Genomic DNA, 26,687 nt, shown 5'->3' with positions numbered 1-26,687 from the left:
TTTTTTATACATTTACGAAGCTTCTCGCAGATCCCCTCCTCCGACAGCAGTCCCACATCTAGCCTCCATTGCGGGCGTTGCTAGCTCACTCCCCCGAACTGCAGGTCCACCCAATGCGGGGCATGGTCTGAAATGGTAATTGCTGAGTATTCCGTGTTCTTTACCTCCCCCATACAGTCCCTGCTTAGTACAAAGAAATCTATCCTGGAATATACTTTATGGACGTGCGAGTAAAACGAGTAGCCCCTTCCGGTTGGCTGTCTATCTCTCCAGGGGTCCACTGCCCCATTTGCTCCATAAACCCTTTCAGCTCCCTTGCCATTGCTGAGAGTCTACCCGTTCTGGGACACGACCGATCCAAAGTCGGGTCAAGGACCATGTTAAAGTCCCCTCCCATTATTAGCCTGCGAGAATCCAGGTCCGGGATCTTCCCCAGCATTCTTTTAATGAAGTCCACGTCATCCCAGTTCGGGGCATATATATTCACCAGCACCACTCTTCTCCCCTCCAGTCTGCCCCGTACCATCAGGTATCTGTCCCCCCTGTCTGCGTATATGCCCTCTGCCTCAAATTGCACGCGCTTGTTGATCATGATTGCCACCCCTCTGGACTTCGAGTCCAAGTCCGAATGGAAGACCTGGCTAATCCAGCCCTTCCTTAGCCTGGTCTGGTCCGACACTTTCAGATGTGTCTCCTGTAACATAATTACGTCCGCCCTCAGGGCCCGCAAGTGCGCGAACACCCGCTCCCTCTTAACCGGCCCATTCAGTCCCTTGACGTTCCAGGTGATCAGCCTGGTCGGGGGGCACATCCCACCTCCCCCAACCCGCCGGTTAGCCATAGCCTTTCTCGGGCCGGCCCCTGGCCCGTGCGTCGCGCCATTCCTGGCCCGCCCTTTGGCTGCCTCCACCCTCGACCTCCTTTCCAGTGCCTATTTCAAGTCCCTCTCCCGTCAGCAGAACAACCCCCCCCCTCCCCTAACCCCATCCCCCGATACTCCCACCCCTGCCATCTACTGGCTGTAACTTCCCCCCCCCATCTGACTCCCTTGACTAGCCAATCTGCTACCCGGTGACTCAACACTCCGGCGCCTTCCTGTCTCATTCCCATTGTTTCCATGGCCTCCTCCCCACTCCCCGGCGCCCCATCCCCCTCTCCCACCTACTGGGGCAAGCCGGCTCCAGTGTCTTCCGCGAGCTGCACAAAAAGCACAAACCAGCCCAAACAGGAAAAAAAAACAAAGAAAAAAGAGAAAAAGCACAAAAATATATACCCAAACCCCCCCCAATAAGAAACAAGAGAGACCACAAAAAAAATTTAAAAAAAAGGGGGGGGAAAGGGGGGGTCAACCCCCCAAACCAATGTCCATGAACAAAGGAAAGAGTCCCAAATGTTCCGCTTAGCCCCTTTGGCCCAGCAAACCGTTGAGCAGCAGTCCAGGCACATTCGGCGTTCCTTCCCACAGAAATCCTCGGGCCCTAATTCGCGTCCTTGGGGCCTTCTTTCGGGACCAGCCCTAGGTCCCTCACAAAATCCATCGCTTCTTCGGGCTCGGAGAAGTAGTGGTGTTGACCCTGGTGCGTGACCCATAGCCGAGCTGGGAACAGCAGACCAAACTTCACGTGCTTCTTGAACAGCACCTCCTTGACATTCTTAAAGGCTGCTCGCTGCCGAGCCACCTCCTGGCTTAGGTCCTGATAAATGCGGAGAACACTGTTGTTCCACGTGCTGCTCCTGGCGCTCTTTGCCCACTGCAGCACCCGCTCCTTGTCCACGAACCTGTGGAACCTAATCACCATCGGGCGGGGGGGTCCGCCCGTCCGCCCCTGCCTTGCCTGCACTCTGTGTGCTCCCTCCAGCTCCAGCGGTCGCGGAAAGGCTTCGGCCCCCATCAGCTGCTTCAGCAGGTCTGCTACAAACACTGCAGCATCAGCTCCCTCAGCCCCCTCCGGGAGGCCGACCATCCTCAGATTGTTCCTGCGGACTCTATTCTCCAGCTCCTCCACTCTGTCCAGCAGTCTTCTCTGCCGCTCTTTCAGGCCGTCAACTTCTAGCGCTGCAACCGCCTGCTCCTCCACCGCCTCTCCCAGCTCCTTAACTTTAACATCCTGGGCATCCAGCCTCTGGTTCAGCTGATCCACCGCTTTCTGGATTGGGTCCAAGCTGTCCCGCTTCAGCGCTTCAAAACTGGACTTCATTACCTGGAGCATGTTATCCAGCGCCTGCTGGATTGCTGAGTCCGGGGTCCGTGTGTCCGCCATCTTAGGTCCCAGGTAATTTTCTTCAGGTCCTTGTCTCTGTCCCTTTTTCTCCTTCTTCTTCTGCTTTCTGGACTCCCGCTGTTCCATGAGCCGCAGCCCGCTCCTCAGCACCTTCGCTGCCGCCTTCCTTCGCCCAGCTCCTTAAATATTACCTTCTGGGCATCTGAAGTGGGTCCATGCTGTCCCTCTTCAGCGACTCTTAACTTTTTTTTCTTGTCCTGGAGGAAGGAAGGTCCGTGGGTCCGCCATCTTACCCTTCAGGTCAGTTTCCTCCTTGCCTCCGTCTCTCTCTCTCTCTCTTTCTTCCTCTACCTGCTGGCCTCCCACGATTCCATGAGCTGCAGCCCGCTCTCCTCTTCTTTCACGGCAGCCTTTTTGCCGCCCCCGTGGTCCCGCTATCGCGGGGAATCAGCTGCCAAGCCAAGCCGGAGTGAGAGCCCACCGAATGTGCGGCTCACTCAGGCATCGCCGCCACCGGAAGTCCTCTGAAACTCCATTTTAGCAGGAAAAATAAACCTTGAGGTGGTGATAGATTGGCTAGTATGCAGGTACAGCAAGTAATTAAGAAAGCTTATAGAGGGGGGTCACGTGATGTGAGCATGGGAACAGCTGCATTTCCGTGACCTCCAGCTCTGATCATCTTTTAATCCATCTTCTTAGAACATAGAATCCCTAGTGGAGAAGGAGACCATTCGACCCGTCAGGTTCACATGAACCTTCTGAAAGAGCACCCTACCCCACTCCCTACCCCCGTACCCCACCTAATCTGCATAGCACTGGATTCTGAGGGGCAATTTTATTATGGCCAATCCACCTAACCTGCACAACTTATCCTTGTGCACATACGTTTTCCGGTAATTTCTTGGTTTACATAGTTTATACCACGTGTTGAAAATTGTCGGTGTTTCTGCATGATGGAGCAGAGTTAGAATCTTCAAATCCTTGCTTGTTCGCGGCGGCTAGAAGAAGTTTGGGTGGGGCCCGGCTTTGACTGCCGCAGTTGTTTTTGAGCAGTATCCCGCCCTGATGGTGCAGTGTACGTAAACAGATGATGGCTGCCAATGAAGGTGCTGTTCTAGCTGAAGTTCTTGGCTCTGAGGTACAGGTCATCAAGACTCAATTCCAAGAGTTGGAGGTTGTTTTTATGGAGGCAATGAAGGCGTACGAGGGGGGTCTTGCAGTAGAGAAATTCAATGGAGCACATCTAATCCTGTCTTCCAGGCTAGGGGCTGGTGTGTCCTTTCGACTACTGGTCCTGTTCTGGATATCGTTCGTGAAGGGTTGCAGGTGGCCAAACTGGTGGAGGTAATGGTGTCTCATGATTTGATCGTTTTAATTTTTCACAGATCCTAAAGAGTGTTCATGGATCCAGATCCAGTCTCATCCTTGATTTTGGCTTTCTTCATGCACCTGTGAAGAAGTCTGTATCCGGAGGACTGCCTTACATTTCTGCATCTCGGTTATTATCCTGGAATTAGTTCCCTGTTCATCATGTTGTTGTCTACTTGGTGTTGCCAATTGTTTCCATTTACAGGAAAGTAAATAATGTTGGTGTGATTTCTCCCCCCCCCCCCCCCCCCCCCAGCCCATTAGAGCTAACCAATTTCGTTTTTTTTCTCATTATTTTTTCCTTTTAAATTGGATCAGAGCATCCATGCTTTTTTTTCTTAGGTAGTCCTCCCCCTTTTTCCTGAGTGGTCCTGGTTGTTGGGTGGGTTCCCTGTTCCCTGGTGCTGAGGGGAGGTGGGCTGCCCCTAACGGCCCCCTAATCTTTGGGGCGAGTCCCCTCCTTCCGGCTGGGATTGATGATAGTCTTCTTAACCTCGGGCCTTTTGCGTTGTGGGTATCAGTATAATTTTCCCTTAGCTCTCCTGTTTTTTATTCCTGTTATTTTTATTGAGGTTATGGATGTTATGTAACTCTGTGTTGTTGACTGTTTCCTGCTTTGGTGCAGACGGATCTTGTATCCGTGGAGGGAACACATTGGAGATGTTGTTCCCGCCTCATCCGGTCTTATTTGGTTTCTATGACTGCAATGAACTGTAACTGTTTTGCATCGATACCTATAGCTTCTTTCTCTTTTTCTTTTGATTTGATGCGATAATTGTAAAAACTTCAATAAAAATATATATTTTTAAAAGGCTAATGGAATGTTATTGTTTATTGTGAGGGGAATCGAACTGAATACAAAGGTAGGTTATCCTTCAATTATATAGGGCATTGGTGAGACCATATCTGAAGTACTGTGTACTGTATTGGTCTCCTTGTTCAATTGATTTGATTTATTATTGTCATATGTATTAGTATATTGAAAAGTATTGTTTCTTACATGCTATACAGACAACGCATACCGTACATAGGGAAGGAAGGAGAGACTGCAGAATGTAATGTTACAGTCATAGCTAGGGTGTAGAGAAAAGATCAAGTTAATGCGAGGTAGGTCCATTCAAAAGGCTGATGGCAGCAGGGAAGAAGCTGTTCTCGAGTTGGTTGGCACGTGACATCAAACTTTTGTATCTTTTTCCTGACGGAAGAAGGTGGAACAGAGTATGTCCGGGGTGCACGGGGTCCTTACTTATGCTGGCTGCCTTTCCGAGGCAGCGGGAATTGGAGGCAGAGTCAATGGATGGGAAGCTGGTTTGCTTGATGGATTGGGCTACATTCACAACCTTTTGTACTTTCCTGCGGTCTTGGGCAGAGCAGGATCCATACCAAGCTGTGATACAAACAGAAAGAATGCTTTCTATGGTGCATCTGTGGAAGTTGGTGAGAGTCATAGCTGACATGCCAAATTTCCTTAGACTTCTGAGAAAGTAGAGTCATTGGTGAGCTTTCCTAACTATAGTGTCAGCATGGGGGGACCAGGACAGGTTGTTGATTGATCTGGACACCTGAAAATGAAATGAAATGAAAATCGCTTATTGTCACAAGTAGGCTTCAAATGAAGTTACTGTGAAAAGCCCCTAGTCGCCACATTCCGGTGCCTGTTCGGGGAGGCTGTTACGGGAATCGAACCATGCTGCTGGCCTGCTTGGTCTACTTTCAAAGCCAGCGATTTAGCCCTGTGCTAAACAGCCCCTAAAAACTTAAAGTTCTTTTTCCTTTCTACTTCATTCCCGTCCACTTCATTCCCATTGATGTAGACAGGGACATGTTCTCCACTACGCTTCCTGACGTCGATGACAATCTCCTTTGTTTTGTTAACATTGAGGGAGAGATTATTGTCGTCGCACGAGTTCACCAGACTTTCTATCTCATTCCTATACTCTGTCTCGTCATTGTTTGAGATCCGACCCACTACAGTGGTGTCATCAGCAAATTTGAAAATCGAGTTGATGGGGAATTTGGCCACACAGTCATAGGCATATAATAAATATAGTAGGGGGCTGAGAACACAGCCTCGTGGGGCACCGGTGTTGAGGATGATCGTGGAGGAGGTGTTGTTGCCTATCCGTACTGATTGTGGTCTGTGGGTTAGGAAGTCAGGATCCAATCGCAAAGGGAGGAGCCGAGGCCCAGACCACAGAGTTTGGAGATAGGTTTCGTAGGAATAATAGTGTTGAAGGCTGAGTTGTAGTCAATAAATAGGAGTCTGACATTGGTGTTGTTATCTAGGTGTTCCAGGGTTGAGTGCAAGGCCAGGGAGATGGCGTCTGCTGTGGACCTGTTGCAGCGGTCGGCGAACTGTAGTGGACAAAGGCAATCAGGAGGCTGGAGTTGATTCGTGCCATGACTAACCTTTCGAAGCACTTCATAATGATGGATGTCAGAGTGACTGGACGGATGTTTAAGGAAGGATGTAAATGCGTTAGAAACAGTTCAGAGAAGGTTTACTGGATTAATAGCTGGACTGAGCAGGTTGTGTTGTGAGGAAAGGTTAGACTGTTAACTATTAGAGTTCAGAAACGTAAGAGGCAACTTGATTGAAACATGCAAGATCCTGAGGGGTCCTGACAAGGAGCATGTGAAGAGGATGTTTCCTCTTGTGGGAAAATCTAGAACTCACCGTTTAAAAATAAGGTGCCACCCATTTAAGTCGGAGATGAGAATTTTTTTCTCTCAGAGAATCAGAGTCTTTGGAACTCTCTTCCTCAATAGCGGTGGAAGCAGAGATTTTGAATATTTTGAAGGCAGAGGTAGATAGATTCTCGATAAGCAAGGGGGTGAAAGATTCTAGGCAGCAAGTGGAAATATGGAGTTCAGGTTAAAATAAGACCAGCCAAGATCTTATTGAATGGTGGAGCAGGATAAAGGGGCTGAGAGGCCCACTCCTAGTTCATAGGCTCGTATGTAAGGGATGAATGGTATGCGATATGCAGATGAGGGAAAGTTGCGGGCTGGAGACTGCATTCTTGCCTTATGCATGAAGGAAGACAATTGAATGGGAACTTCCACAGATTACTCAGTTGTATGCGTTCATAGATACAAGGAGTGGAGAATACAGTTTGCAGGCAATGCTGCCTTGTTGATAGCTTTGATTAGAATGAGAAGAGAAGTCCATCACCGAGTGGCAAGATCATCTCACTGAAGATCAAGAGCCAGTAGGGACCCAAGAAGTCCCAGATGTCCAAGTGTCATGGGAGTGTCCCTTTAAGAAAGGTTTTTGTTATATCACATGACTTCAGTGATAGAACATAGAACATAGAACAGTACAGCACAGAACAGGCCCTTCGGCCCTCAATGTTGTGCCGAGCAATGATCACCCTACTCAAACCCACGTATCCACCCTATACCCGTAACCCAACAGCCCCCCCCCCCCCCCTTAACCTTACTTTTAAGGACACTACGGGCAATTTAGCATGGCCAATCCACCTAACCCGCACATCTTTGGACTGTGGGAGGAAACCGGAGAACCCGGAGGAAACCCACGCACACACGGGGAGGACGTGCCGACTCCGCACAGACAGTGACCCAGCCGGGAATCGAACCTGGGACCCTGGAGCTGTGAAGCATTTATGCTAACCACCATGCTACCGTGCTGCCCCTGATGTCATTTTGTGAGTGGAGCTGAGCTGTGGCTGTGAGGTATTTTTTGGTTTTACTTTCAGTTTTGACTGCGGTGGACTACAGACAGAGAAAATAAGTGTTTTGGCCTGTCGCTCTCTATTTTCATTTTAAATATCTGTTCCAGTAAAAATCACCTTGGTGGTGGCTTTGGACATATAATTTATTTCTGGAAGGAGTTGAATCTGCTGGTTAAAAATTGGATCAGTCTTATTCAAGTGAGAATGTAGAGTGTTGGGTCACACCCTTGAAAAGGGTTTTTTGGTTTATTGGATTTTGTTTTTGAATTGGAACAATTAAGGGGGCATTCATTAAGTGTTATACATAGATTACTGTAGCTGTGTGGTGTCTTTATGTTTAGAATTGATAAAAATTCTTGCTGTGTGTTTTTATATATATATATCTATACGCTAACCAAGTTCTGAGCTCACTCGGCTAAATCGTGGCTTTTAAAACAGACCAAGCAGGCCAGCAGCACGGTTCGATTCCCGTACCAGCCTCCCCGGACAGGCGCCAGAATGTGGCGACTAGGGGATTTTCACAGTAACTTCATTAAAGCCTACTCGTAACAATAAGCGATTTTCATTTTCATTTTCATTTCAGAATAAAGCTAGTTTTGATTAAAGTGTCTAGGAAGACTGATGGCTCATACCTGAAGGGAAGGCTCTTGTGCTCATCCTAGCCAAATTCAACATAAAGGTTGTAGGTCAGGTGGATTTCATAATATACTTGGAGTTTCCAAACCCTGGCCCATTAAATTGTTGGCTCATGGGATAAAAGTCCCATTGTGATTGGGGTTGGCTTCGTGAATTTAAAGACAGTGAGGGGTGCGCATATTTGTGTTTTCTTTTCAGGTGTTGCATTCAAGTTTAAGTAAGGAGTGTGTTATGCAAATGGCACTTTCAGAGACTCAGGAGCTTTTGGGGGTGGAGAAGGTCACGCGCAGTATCTTACAAACGGAGACTGAAATAAGGCTTTTAGATTTGGCAAAAACATTAGTTAACATTGCTTGACAAAATATGGAAAGAAGGGTAATTGTGGTGATAGCTGAGCATTTAAAATTCCGTGAGATACAGTCAGAATCCTGGAAATGGCAACAATTCAATTACAGATAAAGCAGTTTGAGCGTGAAAAAGAATTAAAATAGCATGAATTCGAAATGAGGGAAAAAGAAAGAATAGCCCTAGCAGAACAAAAACAAAAGGAGAGCGGATAGGGAAAAAGAACTAATTGCCCCAACAGAACAAAAAGCAAGAGAAAGGGAGGTGCAGATCAGGGAAAAAGAAAAAAAGGAAAAAGAAAAAAAGAGAGAGACTTTGAACTTCAGAAACTGGTCTTGAAACGTGAACGTCTGTTAAAATAGGTGGAGGTAAAGAGAAACATACAGTCTGAGGATAGTGATGAGAATAGTGAGAAAGAGCAAGAGTGTCATAGTCGAAGATTTGGTGGGGATCTATTTAAATATGTCCAAGCATTGCCAAAGTTTGATGAGAAGGATGTAGAAGCATTTTTCATTTAATTTGAGAAGGTGGCTAAACAAATGAAATGGCCACAAGACATGTGAGTATTGCTGATTCAAACAAAGTTGGTAAGTAGAGCTAGTGAAGTGTTTACATCACTATCAGAGAAGGTATCTGGGATGTATGAGGAGGTGAAAAAATCCATCTTAGGTACATATGAACTAGTGCCTGAAGCCCGCAGACAAACGTTTAGAAATTTAAGGAAAGAACCTGGTCAAACATACACAGAGTTTGAAAGGATCAAACAGAGTAACTTTGATATGTGGATAAGGGCTTGAAAATTGACTAAACATATCAAGCTCATAGAGAAAGGATAATTTTGGAGGAGTTTAAAAATTAAATTCCTGATGTAGTGAGAACTCATGTGGAAGAGCAGAGGATTAAAACTGAGATTAGCAGCAGAAATGGCAGATCATTATGAATTTGTTCATAAATCAAAGTTTGGTTTCCAACATCAGTTTCAGACTGAGGGATAGAAACTGGGGAATACTCATGTGATAAAGGTAAAGTGGATCTGATGGAAGATAATAAGGAGAGTGTACCTCAGATTAAAAAGGAAATCCAGGAGGGTGGAAGAGAGATGAAAAGTTTCAGATGTTTTTACTGTAATAAACTAGGCCATGTAAAGTCAGTGTTGGGGGTTGAAGAAAAGCACTGGGAAGGCTGATGTAGTAAAACAGGATAAGCCAGTGGGGTCTGTTAAAGTAGTAAAGGAAAGCCCAATTGAAGCGAAGGAGGTGCAAAAGAATGTACAGCCTAATAAAGAGGTGATTGATAAGAAGGTGCCAGATCTCTTTGAAGAATTTACGAGTGTGGGTAAAGTTTACTCATGTGTACCAAGAGGAGTAGGTAAAGAGGACGGAATTTTAAGAGATCTTTGATGGTAAGAGATGAGGAGTTATGTAGTTTGGGAGAAATATTGCCAGAAAAGGTGGTAATATGTGGAATTCAGGGCGAGAGGAGTAGTGTTCCATTACACAAGGTGAGGTTGGAGAGTCCAGTGAAGTGTGGTGAAGTGGTAGTCAGAGCAATAGAGAAACTATCTTGTCCAGGAAAACAGTTTACCTTGGTTAATGCTATAGCTGGATCGCAGGTGGTAGTGATAATCCAGTGGAAAATAAAACACCTGAATTGTTGAAGGATGAATATCCTGGGATTTTTCCTGATTGTGTAGTAACAAGGTCGCAAAGTCACAGGTTAAGACAAGAGGAGAAATCAAACAGTGAAGATAAAGTTGAAGTTCAATTATCAGAAACGATTTTTGATCAGATGGTTGGAAAAGAACAACAGGTGGAGGATGAGGTGGATTATTTTGGTTTAGGAAAATTGGCAGAGATACAACAGAAATATATAGAAATAAAACAGATACATCAGAAAGCATACACGGAAGAGGTCTACAGAAAATGCAGCCTATACATAGAAATGAGTGAAAGATGGTGCCAAAGGCACATTCGCTTGTCATGGGGTGTTGTAGTTCTCTTTTGCTACATGCTCCATGAGGAACCCATGCCTCATGGACTTCAGGGGCATGCAATGCTGGTTGCTCTGAATGTTACTGTTGTACTAAACCTTTTTGCCAATGGATCCTTCGACTCCACTGGTACATTTTTGGAATCTCACAATGGGCTACACACAAATGTACGAGGGCCCTTGCCAGAAAAGCTCACCATTACATGTAATTCCACATGGATAAAGTTCAGGGTGCCATCAACTGCACACATGTGGCCTTGAAATCTCCCTGGCAGCAGCCCGAGAGATTCATTAATAGAAGGGATGTCTTTGAATGCCCAGTTCATTTGATCACAGAAAGCAGATCCAGCATGTTTGTGCTAGGTACCCAGGGAGCTCTTACATTTTGAGTCATTCCCAGGTGTCAGAGATATTTGAAGGACCTCGGCATTAAGCACTGAGAACGTTGGCTCCTCAATGATAGGGAGGACTAATGACACCTATTCGTCAGCCACAGAGTGCAGCTGAGGAAAGATGAAATGCTGCATATTACCACAAGATCCTTAAAGCAAACTAACAGCTACTTAAAGATGTGTTTCTGATGGTTCGGCAGATTAGGTGGGGCTCTGCAATACTCACTACAAAGAGTATCATTCACCATCGTTGTTTGCTGTGCCTGCACATAACACTGCAGTGTGGGTGTTTGGGGGGGGGGGGGGGGGGGGGGGGGTTTACCAGAGGGGGACATTTGGAAGCTAGATATCTCCTTCAACAAGGAAGACATAGTAAGAGATGAAGAGGGCTAGGATTAAGACAAGCCACCTCAGGATGCCACTGTACGGGCATGATGTGGCAGACATACCTATTGACAGCCTCATATCTACAAGATTTCAAAAGGAATAAGGTGAAGGTTCACTTGGGGCAGCAGGGTAGCATGGTGGTTAGCATAAATGCTTCACAGCTCCAGGGTCCCAGGTTCGATTCCCGGCTGGGTCACTGTCTGTGTGGAGTCTGCATGTCCTCCCCCTGTGTGCGTGGGTTTCCTCCGGGTGCTCCGGTTTCCTCCCACAGTCCAAAGATGTGCGGGTTAGGTGGATTGGCCATGCTAAATTGCCCGTAGTGTCCTAAAAAAAAGTAAGGTTAATGGGGGTGTTGTTGGGTTACGGGTATAGGGTGGATACGTGGGTTTGAGTAGGGTGATCATGGCTCGGCACAACATTGAGGGCCGAAGGGCCTGTTCTGTGCTGTACTGTTCTATGTTCTAATCAAACTTCTCTCCAAGCTTCAATACAGGGTACAAAACCTTCATTCTCAGCTTCAATATATCAGGAAAGGCAATCAATTTCACAATGATCATGAAAACAGTCGAAGTTACTTTTAGCCCTAATGTGGGATCACCATTGGAAAGCACGGTAGCCTTGGGAACATGTGGTAGAATATGATTAACATTGCACTATTGCACCCATAAACAACTACACATAGTCCAATTGTTTCAACCTTGATGTCAATAAGTCAGTGGGAGTGGCAGCCTTCAAGCAGCTGAAACATCATTGCACACATTGATGCTTTCATGTCAATATAACAGGAGCATAACAAGGCAGCATTATTAAGAAATACATTTGTCAAAGGTTATCACTTCAAGCAGGAACAATATCCAGACAGCAAGATTTCTCCAAAAGCCAAGCTCTCATGAATTAATAATGCAGAATTCTTATCTTATTACTGAGTCCCAATATGCTTCAAACATCAGGGCACAGTAACCTGTTAATCTACAGCATGCGCCCAAAGCTGCAAGTTATGTTTGCATTGTCCTGACAAGACTGTGGTTCTGTAGGACCATTGTTCGATTATTTACAAGCACTTATGATCCTGTAGTCTACATCTTGCATTGCCTTGGCATTTGTTAGAAATGTGGTCCAGTCGATATTGACACAGCTGTGACTGATAACATTTCCCCTTTGTAGATCCTGCTGAGGACTCAGGAGATGTGTCAAATGATTGCATATTACAGTCTTCAATATTGTTCATTTCACAAAGGCTAATAATTTCGATATGCCCACAAGTCAATGAGTGCACAGTCAATTACATATTGAGTTGGTCCTCTGCCTGTACAGAAGGATCCCTTAAAAAACCATTAGGCAGCCAGTCAGGAGGAAAGATCCTCACAAGTAGATAGATGGCTTCATGAGGATGATTCTTGAATGAAATGTGGAACATTGTATAACATTAATTAGCCATTGTAATACCCAAGATTTGAGAGGGCAGGACTTCTGGTGAGAATACAAGACCAGGGATGCATTTCTGAGGCTGAATAAGGCTTTGGTCAGACCCCATTTGGAGTATTGTGAGCAGTTCTGGGCCCCGTATCTAAGGAAGGATGCGCTGGCCTTGGAAAGGGTCCAGAGGAGGTTCTCAAGAATGATCCCTGGAATGAAGAGCTTGTTGTATCAGGAACGGTTGGGGACTCTGAGTCTGTACTCGTTCGAGTTTAGTAGGATGAGGGGGGATCTTATTGAAACTTACAGGATACTGTGAGGCCTGGATAGAGTGGACGTGGAGAGGATGTTTCCACTTGTAGGAAAAACTAGAACCAGAGGACACAATCTCAGACTGAAGGAATGATCCTTTAAAACAGAGATGATGAGGAATTTCTTCAGCCAGAGGGTGGTGAATCTGTGGAACTTGTTGCCGTAGAAGACTGTGGAGGCCAAATCACTGAGCGTCTTTAACACAGAGATAGACAGGTTCTTGATTAATAAGGGGATCAGGGGTTATGGGGATAAGGCAGGAGAATGGGGATGAGAAAAATATCAGATTGAATGGTGGAACAGACTCGATGGGTTGAGTGGCCTAATTCTGCTCCTATGTCTTATGGTCTTATCAGATGGCTCTCCTCCCGCAAACCTAAAAAATAAGCTCTTTTTGCTCGAAAAACACCCGCAACAGATACAAATCACCCCCACACCACTAACAAAATGAAGAAAGAAGGAAAGATGTCGAACATTAGCCAGTCAAGAGGACGAGTGGAGACCAGGAGTGGTAAAAGCCTGGAAAACAACAATCGGCTGAACCGACCAGCGCACGAGGCGGCGAAACACCTCGCCAGAGCGAGAGGAACCAATCCGCCGCACGAGTGGCTCCCCCCTCACCAGGGGATGGATGGAGGATGTTCCTCTCAAGAGAGTTGGCAGGAACACAGAAAAGAAACAAAATCGGTCAGACCAGCTGTGGCGAAGGGTGCGACGGGCAAAGCTCTGGCAACCATGCAGATGGCCCCGGACAAAGCCAAAAAACTGGAGGCCCAAGAGGCAACAATTAAAAAACCTGGTGAGGGCTGCTACAATTGGGCGACAGAGTGATTGGATCATCGCCCTGGAAAAGGAGGTAGCAAGGCTGGACTCGGCACACGGCACAAGGCAACCAGAGAGGAAAGGTTGAGGATCAGGAGAGCCGGTCGAGGCGGCAGAACCTGCGAATCGTGGGTCTACCAGAGGGGATTAAAGGTAGGCACCCCACAGACTATGTGGCCCAAATGCTGGGTAACCAGGTGGGAAGGGACAGCTGCCCCAATCCACCAGAAATCAAAAGAATTAAGACAACACGGAATTTATAAAGAAGATCATGGTGGAAATCCCCGATACAGATACTCGCCGACTGATAATGAGTGGGGTGGGCTTTAACTGTGTACAGGACCCATGGGCAGACAGGTCGAACCCCAAAACGGGAAAGACCTCCAACATGGTGAAGGATCACAGCCTATTCACGGAGCAGATGGGGCTGTGGACCCATGGCGATTCACCCACCCAGGGGAGGAGAAGTTCTCCTTCCCCCAAATACATAATGTCTATTCACGGATCGACTTCTTTGGAGTGGGGAAATCGGTGCTTCCAGGGCTAGTAAATACGGAATACTCTGCGATCGTAATCTCTGACCACTGTCCATATTACATGGATGTGAGGTTGGAGATGGGCTGTACCCAACACCCCCTATGGCTGTTGGACACGGCCCTCCTGGCCGATAAGGCTTACCGCGAGGAAATATCACAGGCCATTGACAAATACGTTACTAATAACCGGAATGGAGAGGTCTCACCCTCCACACTCTGGGAGGCGCTGAAGGCTGTGTTCAGGGGTGAAATTATTGCTTACAAAGCATGAAGAGATAGGGGAGAGAGGGCAGCTCCGCAACAGCTAGTTTACACCAAACTGGAGGTAGACCGGCAATACTCCGAAGCCCGACCATCGAGCTCCTGGCAGAGAGGAAGAAGCTACAAATGAACTTTGACCTGCTCGCCACAAGGAAAGCAATGCACCAACTCCTTCATGCACGGCGGACCCTGTACGAACATGGAGACAAGTCTAGCAGTCTGCTGGCTCATCAGCTGAGAAAGCAGGCAGCCACGAGAGAAATAGTCCAGATTAAGAGACAGCAGAGGCAAACTAGTAACGGAGCTGGAGAAGGTCAAAGAGGCATTCTAGGCCTTCTACCGGAGCTATACACCTGCGAGCCCCCCCGCAGGGGACGTGGGATGAAACAGTTCCTTGATGGACTGGACATACCAGTTGTGGGGAGAATAGGAAACGGGGGCTGGAAGCACCACTAGAACTGGGAGAAATCATGGAGAGCATCAACTTCATGCAGGCGGCGACCATGTCATGTCAGGACCAGACAGATTCCAGGCGGATTTCTACAAAACGTTTGTGACAGCACTGGCCCCACACCTGCGGGAGATATTCGTGAACTTGCTGGCGATGGGGCATCCTATCACAAGTCTCAATCTTGCTGATACACAAAAAGGACAAAGACCGAACAGAATGTGGGTCCTACTGACCCATTTCGCTGCTAAACGTAGACGCGAAAATACTGGCCAAAATCCTAGCTAAGCGACTGGGGAAGTGCGTACCAGAGGTGGTGTCAGAAAACCAGACGGGCTTGTCAAGGATGTTCAGTAGGGGCACCTCGGGAGAGAACACCAGAGGTGATCATCTTCCTGAACGCAGAAAAGACCTTCGACAGCGTCGAATGGAGGTACCTCATAGAGGTACTGGAGCAGTTTGGGTTTGTAATGGGGTTCACTGCTTGGGTGAAATTCCTGTACAGCATTCCCATTGCGAGCGTACAGACAAACACCATCAGCTATAACTACTTCCAGCTGCACAGAGGCAGAAGACAGGGAAGCCCGCTGTCCCCGCTGCTGTTCGCCCTAGTGATTGAACCACTAGTGATCGCGCTCAGAGTGGCAAAGAATTGGAAGGAGATCAGGAGAGGAGACAGAGAGCACAGAGTCTCGCTCTATCCGAATGACCAGCTCCCCTACGCTGCAGACCCACAAAGCAGCATGGAGGGAATCACGGTGCTCTTGAAAGAGTTTGAACCTTCTAGGGCAACAATCTCAACATGAGCAAAAATGAGATCTTCCCGGTGAAGCAGCAAGGGGCAGGGGTAGAGCTGGAGAGTGCCATTTAAACTAGCCCAAAACAAATTCCGCTACCTGAGGATCCATAACTGGACATGGGTCTACAAGTGGAAGCTGACCAGCCTGGTGGAGGAAGTTAAAAAGGGCCTGCAGAGGTCGAACACACTTCCACTCTCCCTGGGGGGAGGGGGTAGACGACCAAGATGAATGTACTGCCCAGGTTCCATTTTCTGTTCAGATCCATGCCGATCTACACCCCCACGGTCTTTTTCAACTCAGTGGAAAAATTGATCATGGCGTCTGTGCGTCTGGGGTGGAAGAACCTTAGGAACCCCAAAAGAGTCCTGCAAAGAACAAGAAGCATTGGGGGGTCTTAGCCGAAAGCTGCAATATTATCACTGGCAGCAATGGCGGTAAGATTAAAGGAATGGAAAAAGAGCCGGAGGCAGAATGGGGAAGAGAGCTCCTGCACGGAGACATCCCTCCAGGCCCTGACCAAGGCAGTGCTCTCAACCCCACTGACCAGGCACTCAATGAGCCCAGTGGTGATAGCCACACTCCGGTCATGGAATCAACTACTACAGCACTTTGGTCTAACCAAAATGTCTATTAAGGCCCCCATTTGCAACAACCACAGGTTCACGTCAGACAAAAGGATGCAACCTTCTGTAGACAGGACAGGACAGGACGGGGGGGACGTTGACAATTAGGGACGCCTATACAGACAACAGACTGACAACACGAGAGGAACTGACAGAGAAGTTCCAACTGACTGGGGAAAACAAATGACGATATATGCAAGTCAAAACATCTTCCAAGAACAAAGAACAATACAGCACAGGAAATGGCCCTTTGGCCCTCTAAGCCTGTGCCGACCATGGTACCTGCCTGAACTAAAACCGTATGATTTACGGAGTCTGTATCCTTCCATTCCCACCCTATTCATATATTTATCTAGATGCCCATTAAATGCCGTTATCGTACCTGCTCCCACCACCTCGCCAGGCAGCGCGTTCCATATATTTATCACCCTCTGTGTAAAAAACTTGCGTAGGGAAACTTCCATAGAGAAACAAAGACGTACCCACGGCCATTGCAACAATCGCTATTAGAGCACCTACTGGACACGGACATCCTCGGGAGGGGAAACTGCGGGGACCTGTATGGGTGACTATAGGGAAGGGCACATTCCTCCACTGGAAGGGACAAGGGAAAAATGGGAGGACCTAGGTTTGAAACAGAGTGGGGAGCGAAACACTGCACAGGGCCAGCTCCACCTCCACTTGCACGAGGCCAAGTCTAATACAGCTGAAACTGGTACACAGAGGACACTTAACTGGAACCTGAATGAGTAGGTTCGTCCGGAGGTGGAGGACAAAGGTGATGGGTGCCAAGCAGGCCTGCCAACCATACCCACATGTTCTGGTTATACCCCAGTCTTGTTGGGTGCTGGACAGCCTTCTTCGAGGCGACATCCAAGGTGGCAGGGATGAGGGTGGAGCCGTACCCGAGAGTTGCAGTCTTTGGGGTATCAGAGCAGCCAGAACTCTTTATGGGGAGGAGGAGCAATGCCTTTGCCTCCCTAATTGCCTTTGCCCACTGGAGAATCCTGCTCGGTTGGCGATCAGCAGCAACACCCAAAGCTGCAGACTGGCTCGCTGGAGAATCCTGCTCGGTTGGCGATCAGCAGCACCACCCAAAGCTGCAGACTGGCTGTCCGACCTATTGGAATTTCTCCAAATGGAGATATTCCACGAATGGGGGGGGGTTCTTCATTGATCTTGATGGAGAAGATACCAAATGCTGCCCGGGGTGGGTTGGTAAAGGACTCAAGTCTTCTTGAGGTTGAGGTTGAGACTGAATCTTCGGCTAAGGCCTCAAGCATATTTTGGAGATTCTCTTCTGAGAGAGCGGAGATGTCGTTGTCACCTGCATACTGAACTTCCATGTGCAATGTCAGTAGCGTCAGTATCGTATTTTACTTGGATTTCAATCAGTTGGTGTTGAAACATTTTCCGTCTATCCTGTAGATGATGTCCACTCTGCTGGGAAGCTTTTCTTGACAAGGTGAGGGATGGTGGTGATTAAGATAGAGAAAAGGATGAGGGAGGTGGCCCATTCCCTGCTCGACTCTAGTCTTGACCTCGAAGGTTTCTGTCTTAAATCCATCGGTGAAGACTGTTGCCGCCTTCTTGTTGTGGAACAGTCTGAGGATGTTGACAAGGTCTTCCATAGCACTTTTCGACTGTCTGAGTCAAAAGCCATGGCCAGATCGATGAAGGCCATATAAAGCGGTTGATGATGATCCTGGCATTCTTCTTGAAGTTCTGTAGTGTTCAGGGCCGGCCCAAGGTACCGGCAACTCGGGCAGTCGTCCGGGGCGCCATGTGCTAGGGGGCGCCAGAGACTCGGGTCCCGCGCATGCGCAGTTGGGCCGGTGCCAACCAGCGCATGCGCGGTGGCCGCCCTCCCCCAGGGTGGCCCATCTGCCCCCCCTCCGACGTCCTTCCGCCGCCCCCCGTCGCCCCTCCGTCCGCCCCCCCCCTCGGCCCGCCCCCCCCCCCGGCCTCGGCCCCCCCGCCCGCCCCCCCCCCCCCCCCCCCCCCCCCCCCGCATCTGCACCGGCTCTTGGAAAGAGCACCCTACCCAAGCCCACACCCCCCCCTCCCCATGACCCAGTAACCCCACCCAACACTAAGGGCAATTTTGGACATTAAGGACAATTTAGCATGGCCAATCCACCTAACCTACACATCTTTGGACTGTGGGAGGAAACCAGAGCACCCGGAGGGAACCCACGCACACACGGGGAGGATGTGCAGACACATGTGCAGACTCCGCACAGACAGTAACCCAAGCCAGGAATCAAACCTGGGACCCTGGAGCTGTGAAGCAATTGTGCTAACCACTATGCATACCGTGCACTATCTTGAAGATAGTGGCGATGACAACATCCTTGAGGTTGGCAGGGGTTTCTTCTCTGTTGTAGATTTTTTGGAACAGCTGATGGAGGTAATGGGTGGTCTCTTCTCCTCGAAGTTTGAAATTTCCGCTGGAATCCCATCCACTCCTACTGCTTTTCCATTCGTCATGTGTTTAATGGTGGTTTTGACTTCACCCACACTTGGTGGGAGCCCAAGATCATCTTTGATGAGGAGTTGGGAATTTCCTTGAATACTATGATTGTATCACGGTTTAGGAGTTTGTTGATGTGTTCTCTATTGAAGGCTGCTGTTTTTCCTGACTTTCAAGAGGATTCAGTCCTTACTCCGCTTTGGTTTGAGGCCTAGGATGTCAGGTCCATATATTTCCTTGGTGGCACTGAAGGGTATCGTGCTCGTCGGCGAGGAGTTGCAGCTCCTTAGCTTTCTCAGTTCACCATTGGTTCTTGATCTCCCTAGTTGTTCTTTGTACCTCCCATTTTGCTGTTTGATGACGTCTCCTCTTTGCGTTGCTGGTGATGTTGTTTTGCCAGATGTTCTTGTAGTCATGGGTGACCCTGCCATGATTTAGCACACTGGGCTAAATCGCTGGCTTTTAAAGCAGACCAAGGCAGGCCAGCAGCATGGTTCAATTCCCGTATCAGCCTCCCCGAACAGGTGCCGGAATGTGGCGACTAGGGGCTTTTCACAGTAACTCCATTGAAGCCTACTCGTGACAATAAGCGATTTTCATTTTCATTTCATTTCATGAGTTCAAGGTTCACTCATTCTCAGGATCAATGGAACACAAGCCTCTCCACCACGGGAAGGTGGCAATCCATGGAAGTGGACAACAAAATAATTAATAAACAAAGCATAGTAGAATTCCCTCCACTAACATAAATTGATTTACATATATTAAATGTATTAGTGTAAATTTTATTTTACATGAAATTAGTTTAAAATATTGAAAATCACTCAATGACAAAATAACATTCCTACCTTTAAATAATGATACTCAGGCATAAACTTCCAAGATTGCACCACTTTGGGATACAGTCCCAACCTGCTTGCCCATTAGAAAAATGCTGGCACATATTGCCCATGATTTTCTGTTCATTAATTTTCCAATATTCGCTGCTGGTGAGCAAAGTTCTGCACCAGTGGCACAAATTCAAAAATGTAACTTCATTCAGCTTTAATGCTGTTCTGAAGAAATTGATTTGCCACATTCTTTAAACAAAGGGAGTTCAGTATTACAAACATTTCTGATGATGCCAAATTCATCTTGAAACTAATGTTATACTGTATATTGAAGCTAGTTTTCTCTTCAGTGTGAACAGTTAACACAGATTTGCAATTGATTCGTTTTTTTTTAAATATACACTGTAAGAGAATGATTTAGTGAAACAGCACATAGCTTAGGTTTTGTAAAGTCAGAAGTAGTAAATAAAATCCGTCTAAACATTTCTGCTCTATAATTTCAATACAAGATCATATTCACTGACTGCAGGTTAAAAACATTTTAAAATTTTCTTAAATATTGAAAAATCATGAAAAGCACTTATGTTAGCAATCGAATAACATACTTGTCTGGACTTTTTTTGAGTTTGGTGACTGATGTTTTTACTGCAACTTTGGTCTTTTTATCTTGCTCAAGCATTTTAATGCTTCAGTTAGACAATGTTAAAACACCATTCCTGTAGAAACAAAAATAGGTTAAAATCTTAATAAAATCTAAATGCTATCTATTCCTATTCTGGCAAATGCCTTTCAAAACAATTTTTATTCCTTCCAGTTTTATTTCCCCGACTTTTGAAGACAATAACTCATATTGCTTTACAGTACCATGGTGCCAACAGCCTGTTGGGGAGGTGGTGACATAGTGGTATTGATGCTGGACTAGTAATCCAGAGGCCCAGGATTATGATCTGGGGACCTGGGTTCAAATTTAAACTCAATAAAATATCTGGAATTAAAAGTCTCATGATGACCATATCGTAAAAACCCATCTGGTTCACTAATGTCCTTTCGGGAAGGAAATCTGCCATCCTGGTCTGGCCTACATGTGATTCCAGACCCACAGCAATGTCGTTGGCTTTTAAATGCCCTCTGATATGGCCAAGCAAGCCACTCAGTTGGTTTAACCGCTATGGAATGAAACCGGACAGACCACCCGGCATCGAACCAGACACCGGAAATGACAATGACAAACCCAGCCCTGTCGACCCTCCAAGATTCTCCATGCTAACATCTGGAGGCTTGTGCGAAAGTTGGGAGAGCTGTCTCACAGACTAGTTCAGTAACAGCATGCCATAGTCATACTCACAGAATCATACCTTACAGACATTGTCCCGGACACCACTATCACCATTCCTGGGTATGACCTGTCTCATCGGTAGGACAAATCCAGCAGAGGTGGTAGCACAGTTGCCCTCAACATCAGCTCTAGATCACACGAAGTCTCATGGTTTCAGGTTAAACATGGGCAAGAAAACCTCCTGCTGATTACCAAGTACTGGCCAGCTGATGAATCAGTTCTGCTCCATATTGAACATCACTTAGAGGAAGCACTGAGGGTGGCAAGGGTATGCAGAATATGCTCTGGGTCAGGGACCTCAATGTCCATCACCAAGCGTGGCTCGAGAGTACCATCAAAGACCGAGCTGGCCGGGTCCTAAAGGACATAGCTGCTAGACTGGGATTGCAGCAGGTGGTGAGAGAACCAACAAGAGGGAAAAACATGCTCACCAACCTGCATGCTGCAGATGCATCGGCCCATGATAGTATCAGTAGAAGTGATCATCGCACAGTTCTTGTGGAGACCTTCACATTGAGGATACCCTCCATCGTGTTGTGTGGCACTACCACCTTGATAAAAGGAATAGACTTCGAACAGATCTAACAACTCAAGGCTGGGCATCCATGAGGCATCGTGGGCCATCAGCAGCAGCAGAATTGCATTCAACCACAATCTGCAACCTCATGGCCCGACATATCCCCCACTAGACCATTACCAATGTAGCCACCTAAGATGGACACTGGGCTAACAAAATGGAGAACTGCTAAGACTGCAGGGAAAAAGCAGTTTAGCCAAGACAAGCAGTCTGCAAAGACTGATTAGCATTCTGCACGTAGCAAAACTAGTTTCTGGCCAGGTGGAAGATCTCAACCAAAGGTGTTAATAGCAAAACGCTTTGCATATTAATGAGGCAATCCAGATCTGGGCACACACAATAGCAACATTTGGTTTTGAATAGATACTTTAAGTGGAGGCCCAGACAAAACGGCACCAGAAGTATCCATCTCGAAAGACCCTAGAGACCGCCCCACACATCGAGAAGGGACCCTCAGATTGGGGGATTAGTGAGACATCGATTGGGAATTGATCCAATCAATGCATGGAAGGTAAAACCCGCCCCAAAAAGGCACGGACATTGGGGGCCACTATAAAGATAGACCCCCACACATGGTTCTGTCTGTTTTTTGCTCCGGCTTGGACTGCTGTTTTGACTTCGACCCAGATCTGCTGTTGTATCCTGACTCCGACTCCAGCCGTTGATCCTGTCTTCCATCACCAGCCGTTGAGCACCAGCCATCGTTCAGTAAGTCCCAAAACGACGCTCGCTACGTGAACTTATACAGTACTCGTCTAAATAACGAACAGAAGGTGCAGCCCATAAAGGAACAAAGGCCTTGTCCCCTGACCTTGCTGGTTCCCACTTAGATAAGTATTTAGTCGTTTAATAGTAGAAATAGGTATTAGTCTTTAGCGTGTGCATGCGTATTTATTATATTTGTATAATAAATATTGATCGTTGGAACTTACTAATCGGTGTATAGTTTTATTACTTTGAACCTGACCTTGGAATATTTGTGAGGTGTTTATATACGACACCTGGCGACTCCCGAGCTGAAATTACACATACAGAGCCCTAGCAGTGTTAAGCACACGGCCTTTAAACGGAGGCGTGTTAATACACTCCAATAAATGCGTATTACACTCAAGTAAAACGTGCAACATTTAGTGGCGACATCCTGACGGGACACGGTTACAAGTGGTACCCCCACTCCGTCGAGGACCCTGAAATTTGAATTAGAAATCTGGTAAAGAAAAAGGAAAGAAATCACAAGTATTCAAGGTGTTCAAATGAATAAACGTAATTCGGAAGTGTGTTTAGTGCATGCGTACTAACAGGGTTGTAAGGAAAACCTGAAAGCATTTTTGTTGCGACAAACTTTCGGTAGTTTTGTGAACGGAACATTGCGCAAGCCTTACCCGTTTCGTGAGACATAACCTCAACACCCCCTGTTCCAAATTAAAGTGAGTCAGAGAAAATGGCCATGCAGGCAATGGAACGCCTCATGAACCCAGAACGGTTTGTGGTCGCAGCGACCAGCAGTAGCCGAGTAGGTCAGTGTCCCGTGTGGGAGCTGGAACTCCGCAAGTATCTGCAAGGAAAGGGATGGCCCCTTTGGAAAGAATTCTGTTTGAATGAGGAGACAGGTCCCGGAAGTATAGGACATACTTGGTGGGAGAACCTCTCTCAAATTCATAAGAAGACCCTTAGTAAAGCACGCAAGCCGATGGCAATCGTGTCCTGTTTGGCACAATTGCGAGGCACAGAGGAGGTCGTTCAGACGCTCCGGGCAGAATTAGAGGAGAGAAATTGAATGAGTAAAGTGGATGTCAGGGACATCGAGAAAGAGAATACGGATCTTAGAGGGAAGTTGGCAGAGAAAGGTAGAGAGATGGATGATGCCAAGAGGGCACATCAGTCTTGTCTAGCCCATCTCAGCAGTTCCCAGACCCAGTACGAAAAGGCCTATCAGGACGTGCAACGTGCCGTCCTGATAAGAGAAGAATCAGAGAAGCAGGTAGAGGCTTTGCAGAGGCAATGCTCTGACCTTAAAGCAGCTTTAAGAGCACTCCATGCTGCCACCACAGAACAAAGACAGAGTACAGTAGATCATGCGAAATGCAGGAAGCAGATTGCGGAGCTGCAATCGCTGTTTTCAGTGCAAAATGGGTTTCAAAGCACCTTTGGAACGCAGTTAGATGAGGAGAATGCCCCAGACTGGAAAGAGTTAAGTGAGACAGCGCAGCGTTATGTTCAGGGAACATGTGCGCCAGCAGCGCAGCAGAAAAGACAAGCACCCCAACCCCCCACAGATCAGCTAGTTACCGCACCCATGAATCCAGTCACCACCCAGAGGAAAGCGACCACAGAAGGCGCACCCGATATTACCTACACCACCCCCTTAACTGTAACCCAACTCAGGGACGCGTGTGAAAAGATCACTCCATTTCTCCCCACCGCAGACCCCCACCAATTTTTCGCAAAAGTAAAGCAACAGGCAACCATGTACGGCCTGGACGAGAGAGAGCAGGTTAAACTCACAGTTCTGAGTTTGGACCAATCGGTAGTAGCAGCCCTCCCCGACCCACAGAACGTTGGCGGAGGCACCCTAGAGGAAATGCACACCTCCATTTTAGATGCCATAGGGTATAATCGAGGTGACCCAGTAGAAGGACTTAATAAGTGCTGACAGAAGAAAACAGAGCACCCCATAGCATTCGCAGGAAGGCTGAGGATCCATTTTAACACAGTTTTCGGCGATTTAAATAGAGCCCATTTAAACCGAGAAAATATGGTTAAATGGACGCGCACCATAATTTCTCATGCAACAGAAGCAGGACAGAGTGCTTGCAACAGCTATGACCCCTCAGAGGAGGCCCATAATGAGAAGTGGGTCCTGAAAAGATTGTCCCGCGCTTGGGAGCAATCAGTTCAGGGCAGAGGCAAAGTGAAATCCCCAGAAGAAGCTCAGGCTGCAGCGGACATACAGGACATACAGTGAGAGCACCAAAAACCCGCGTGGGTGAATGAAGGAAAGAACAGCCCTCCACAGAAGTCGCAGGAATGCTACAACTGTGGCCAGTTAGGACATTGGGCTAAGGAATGTAATGCACCCCAGAGATCGCAGAGAGGCCAGCAGACAGGCACTCTGAATAGGAATAAAGCCAAACCGATCCATAGCATCGGGATCCAGTCAGGACAGACCAATGTGGACGGAACGAACTGACGGTGTTCGGGCTCCCCCACTTGGGTCTGTGACACACTTTGGGATCAATCCGGAAGACCGGTAGTCACAGCGAAGGTTAGAGGGAAGCCCATAGAGTTACTTTGGGACACAGGAGGGTCCCGCACCACGATTAATTCCACCACCACGGCACAGGCAGACACGTGGCCGACCACCTCCACCATCACACTTAGCGGTTTCACAGGACACTCGCAGCAGGGACACATTACAGCACCCGTAGCAATCCAGCTAGGGAACATTTCCACCAAACACCCAGTCGTATTAGTAAATCTTCCCCGGACAGCAGAACACATCCTAGGGATAGATTTCATGAATGCCCATAGCCTGTCGTTCGACCCAGTTAACCAGTGTGTCTGGCGAATGGCGAGATCGGACAGAGCACCCGCTACTCTCACAGTAGGAGAGTACGCTAATAGGATTAGTGCAGTAGGAGACTATTCATTTGACCTGACTACACTAAACACGGACAGACAAGTAAAGGCAGTATTACACAAACACAGGACAGCATTTGCCAGTCACCGGCACGACTGTGGCAGAATGACTGGACAAATACACGTTACCGGACCTGACCCCCGACCACAGAAACAATATAGATTTCCCCTAGAAGCAGAGGGTGAAATAGAGAAAGTAATAGGTAGCTTATTGGAGCAAGGTGTGCTTAGAACAGTAGCCTCGACCAATAATGCCCCTATTTGGCCAGTGAGAAAGCCCGACGGATCATGGCGTCTGACCATTGATTATCGGGAACTCAATAAAGTAACCCCAGCAGTAGCCCCCACGGTAGCAAAAAGTCCCGAGACCATGCTCAAACAGGGACTCAACTCCAAATATTTCACGGTATTGGACATTACCAATGGCTTCTGGTCAATCCCATTGGCAAAGGCGTGCCAGTACAAATTTGCCTTCACTTTCAAAGCACAACAGTATACGTGGACATGCCTTCCACAAGGATTCCACAATTCCCCCTCCATTTTCCACCGACAGCTGGCGAATGGTCTAGAAAAATGTTCCCGCCCCAAATGTCTGGTACAGTATGTAGACGACCTACTACTGCAGACAGACACAAAGGCAGAGCACATTACGCTTCTGGCCGAACTCCTGGAACTTTTAACCTCAATTGGCTGTAAAGTTAACCCACGAAAGGCCCAGATTTTGGAAAACAAAGTGATGTATTTGGGTACAGTCATCACACACGGCAAACGCGAGATCGAATTCAAAAGAATTGATTCAATTGTCAAATTGCCCCTTCCCCAGAATGTTTCAGCCCTCCGGTCGTTCTTAGGACTGGTTGGTTATTGTCGGAACCACATCGACGGATTCGCGACAAAGGCAGCCCCACTCTCAGACCTCCTTAAGAAAGGAGCCCCCTGGGAATGGCTTCCGCAGCATACAGAGGCTGTGGAGGAGTTAAAAAGAGCCCTTAGCGCAGCACCCGCGCTACAAGTCCCAGACCACCTTTCCCCCTATGCAATAGAGGTAGCGAGCACAGATCTGACCCTCTCGGCCGTGTTACTTCAGGAACGGCACGAGCAGCTAAGACCAGTGGCTTATGCCTCCCGACTTTTAGACCCAGTGGAACAAGGATTTTCAGCCTGCGAGAGGCACCTCCTTGCAGTTTTCTGGGCAGTGCAATACTTCTCATACATTACCGGACTCAACCCCATCACTATTTTGACCGAGCACACCCCCACACAGTTACTCCTAGACGGTCGACTGAAGGACGGCTCAGTTAGCCAGATTAGAGCAGCTAGGTGGACACTACTCTTACAAGGACGGGACATTACAGTTAAACGGACCCGCACACACACATTTTTAGCCGACAACCTCCAATACCCAGGACAGCCCCATGAATGTGAAATTGTAGTACCCCTACACAACACAGGACCCTTCATAGCGAAGACACCCCCCAGGAAGATAGGGAACCCAAGACAAAGCCCCCAACACACAGACACGTGTGGACCACTACGGATATACGTGGACGGTTCATCCACGGTTTTAGAAGGTGAGCGTA

General features: G+C 47.6%; 1 protein-coding gene across 2 annotated transcripts in view; it reads right to left on the bottom strand.

Annotated features, from left to right (window-relative positions):
- nek10 (NIMA-related kinase 10) overlaps positions 1-26,687 on the bottom strand; it is a 377,347-nt gene that overhangs the window by 304,789 nt on the left and 45,871 nt on the right. For both annotated transcript variants that reach the window (XM_038797318.1, XM_038797319.1), the window contains exon 2: positions 20,161-20,271. In XM_038797318.1, the coding sequence (XP_038653246.1) occupies positions 20,161-20,234 (74 nt within the window). In that variant the 5' untranslated portion in view covers positions 20,235-20,271. The remainder of the gene's footprint in view (positions 1-20,160; positions 20,272-26,687) is intronic.

Source organism: Scyliorhinus canicula, chromosome 5 (assembly GCF_902713615.1).
Source record: "Scyliorhinus canicula chromosome 5, sScyCan1.1, whole genome shotgun sequence".
In the NCBI taxonomy this organism is placed as follows: domain Eukaryota; kingdom Metazoa; phylum Chordata; class Chondrichthyes; order Carcharhiniformes; family Scyliorhinidae; genus Scyliorhinus; species Scyliorhinus canicula.
Note: the sequence above shows the minus strand (reverse complement) of the source record. Positions and strands in the feature narration are given on the sequence as shown.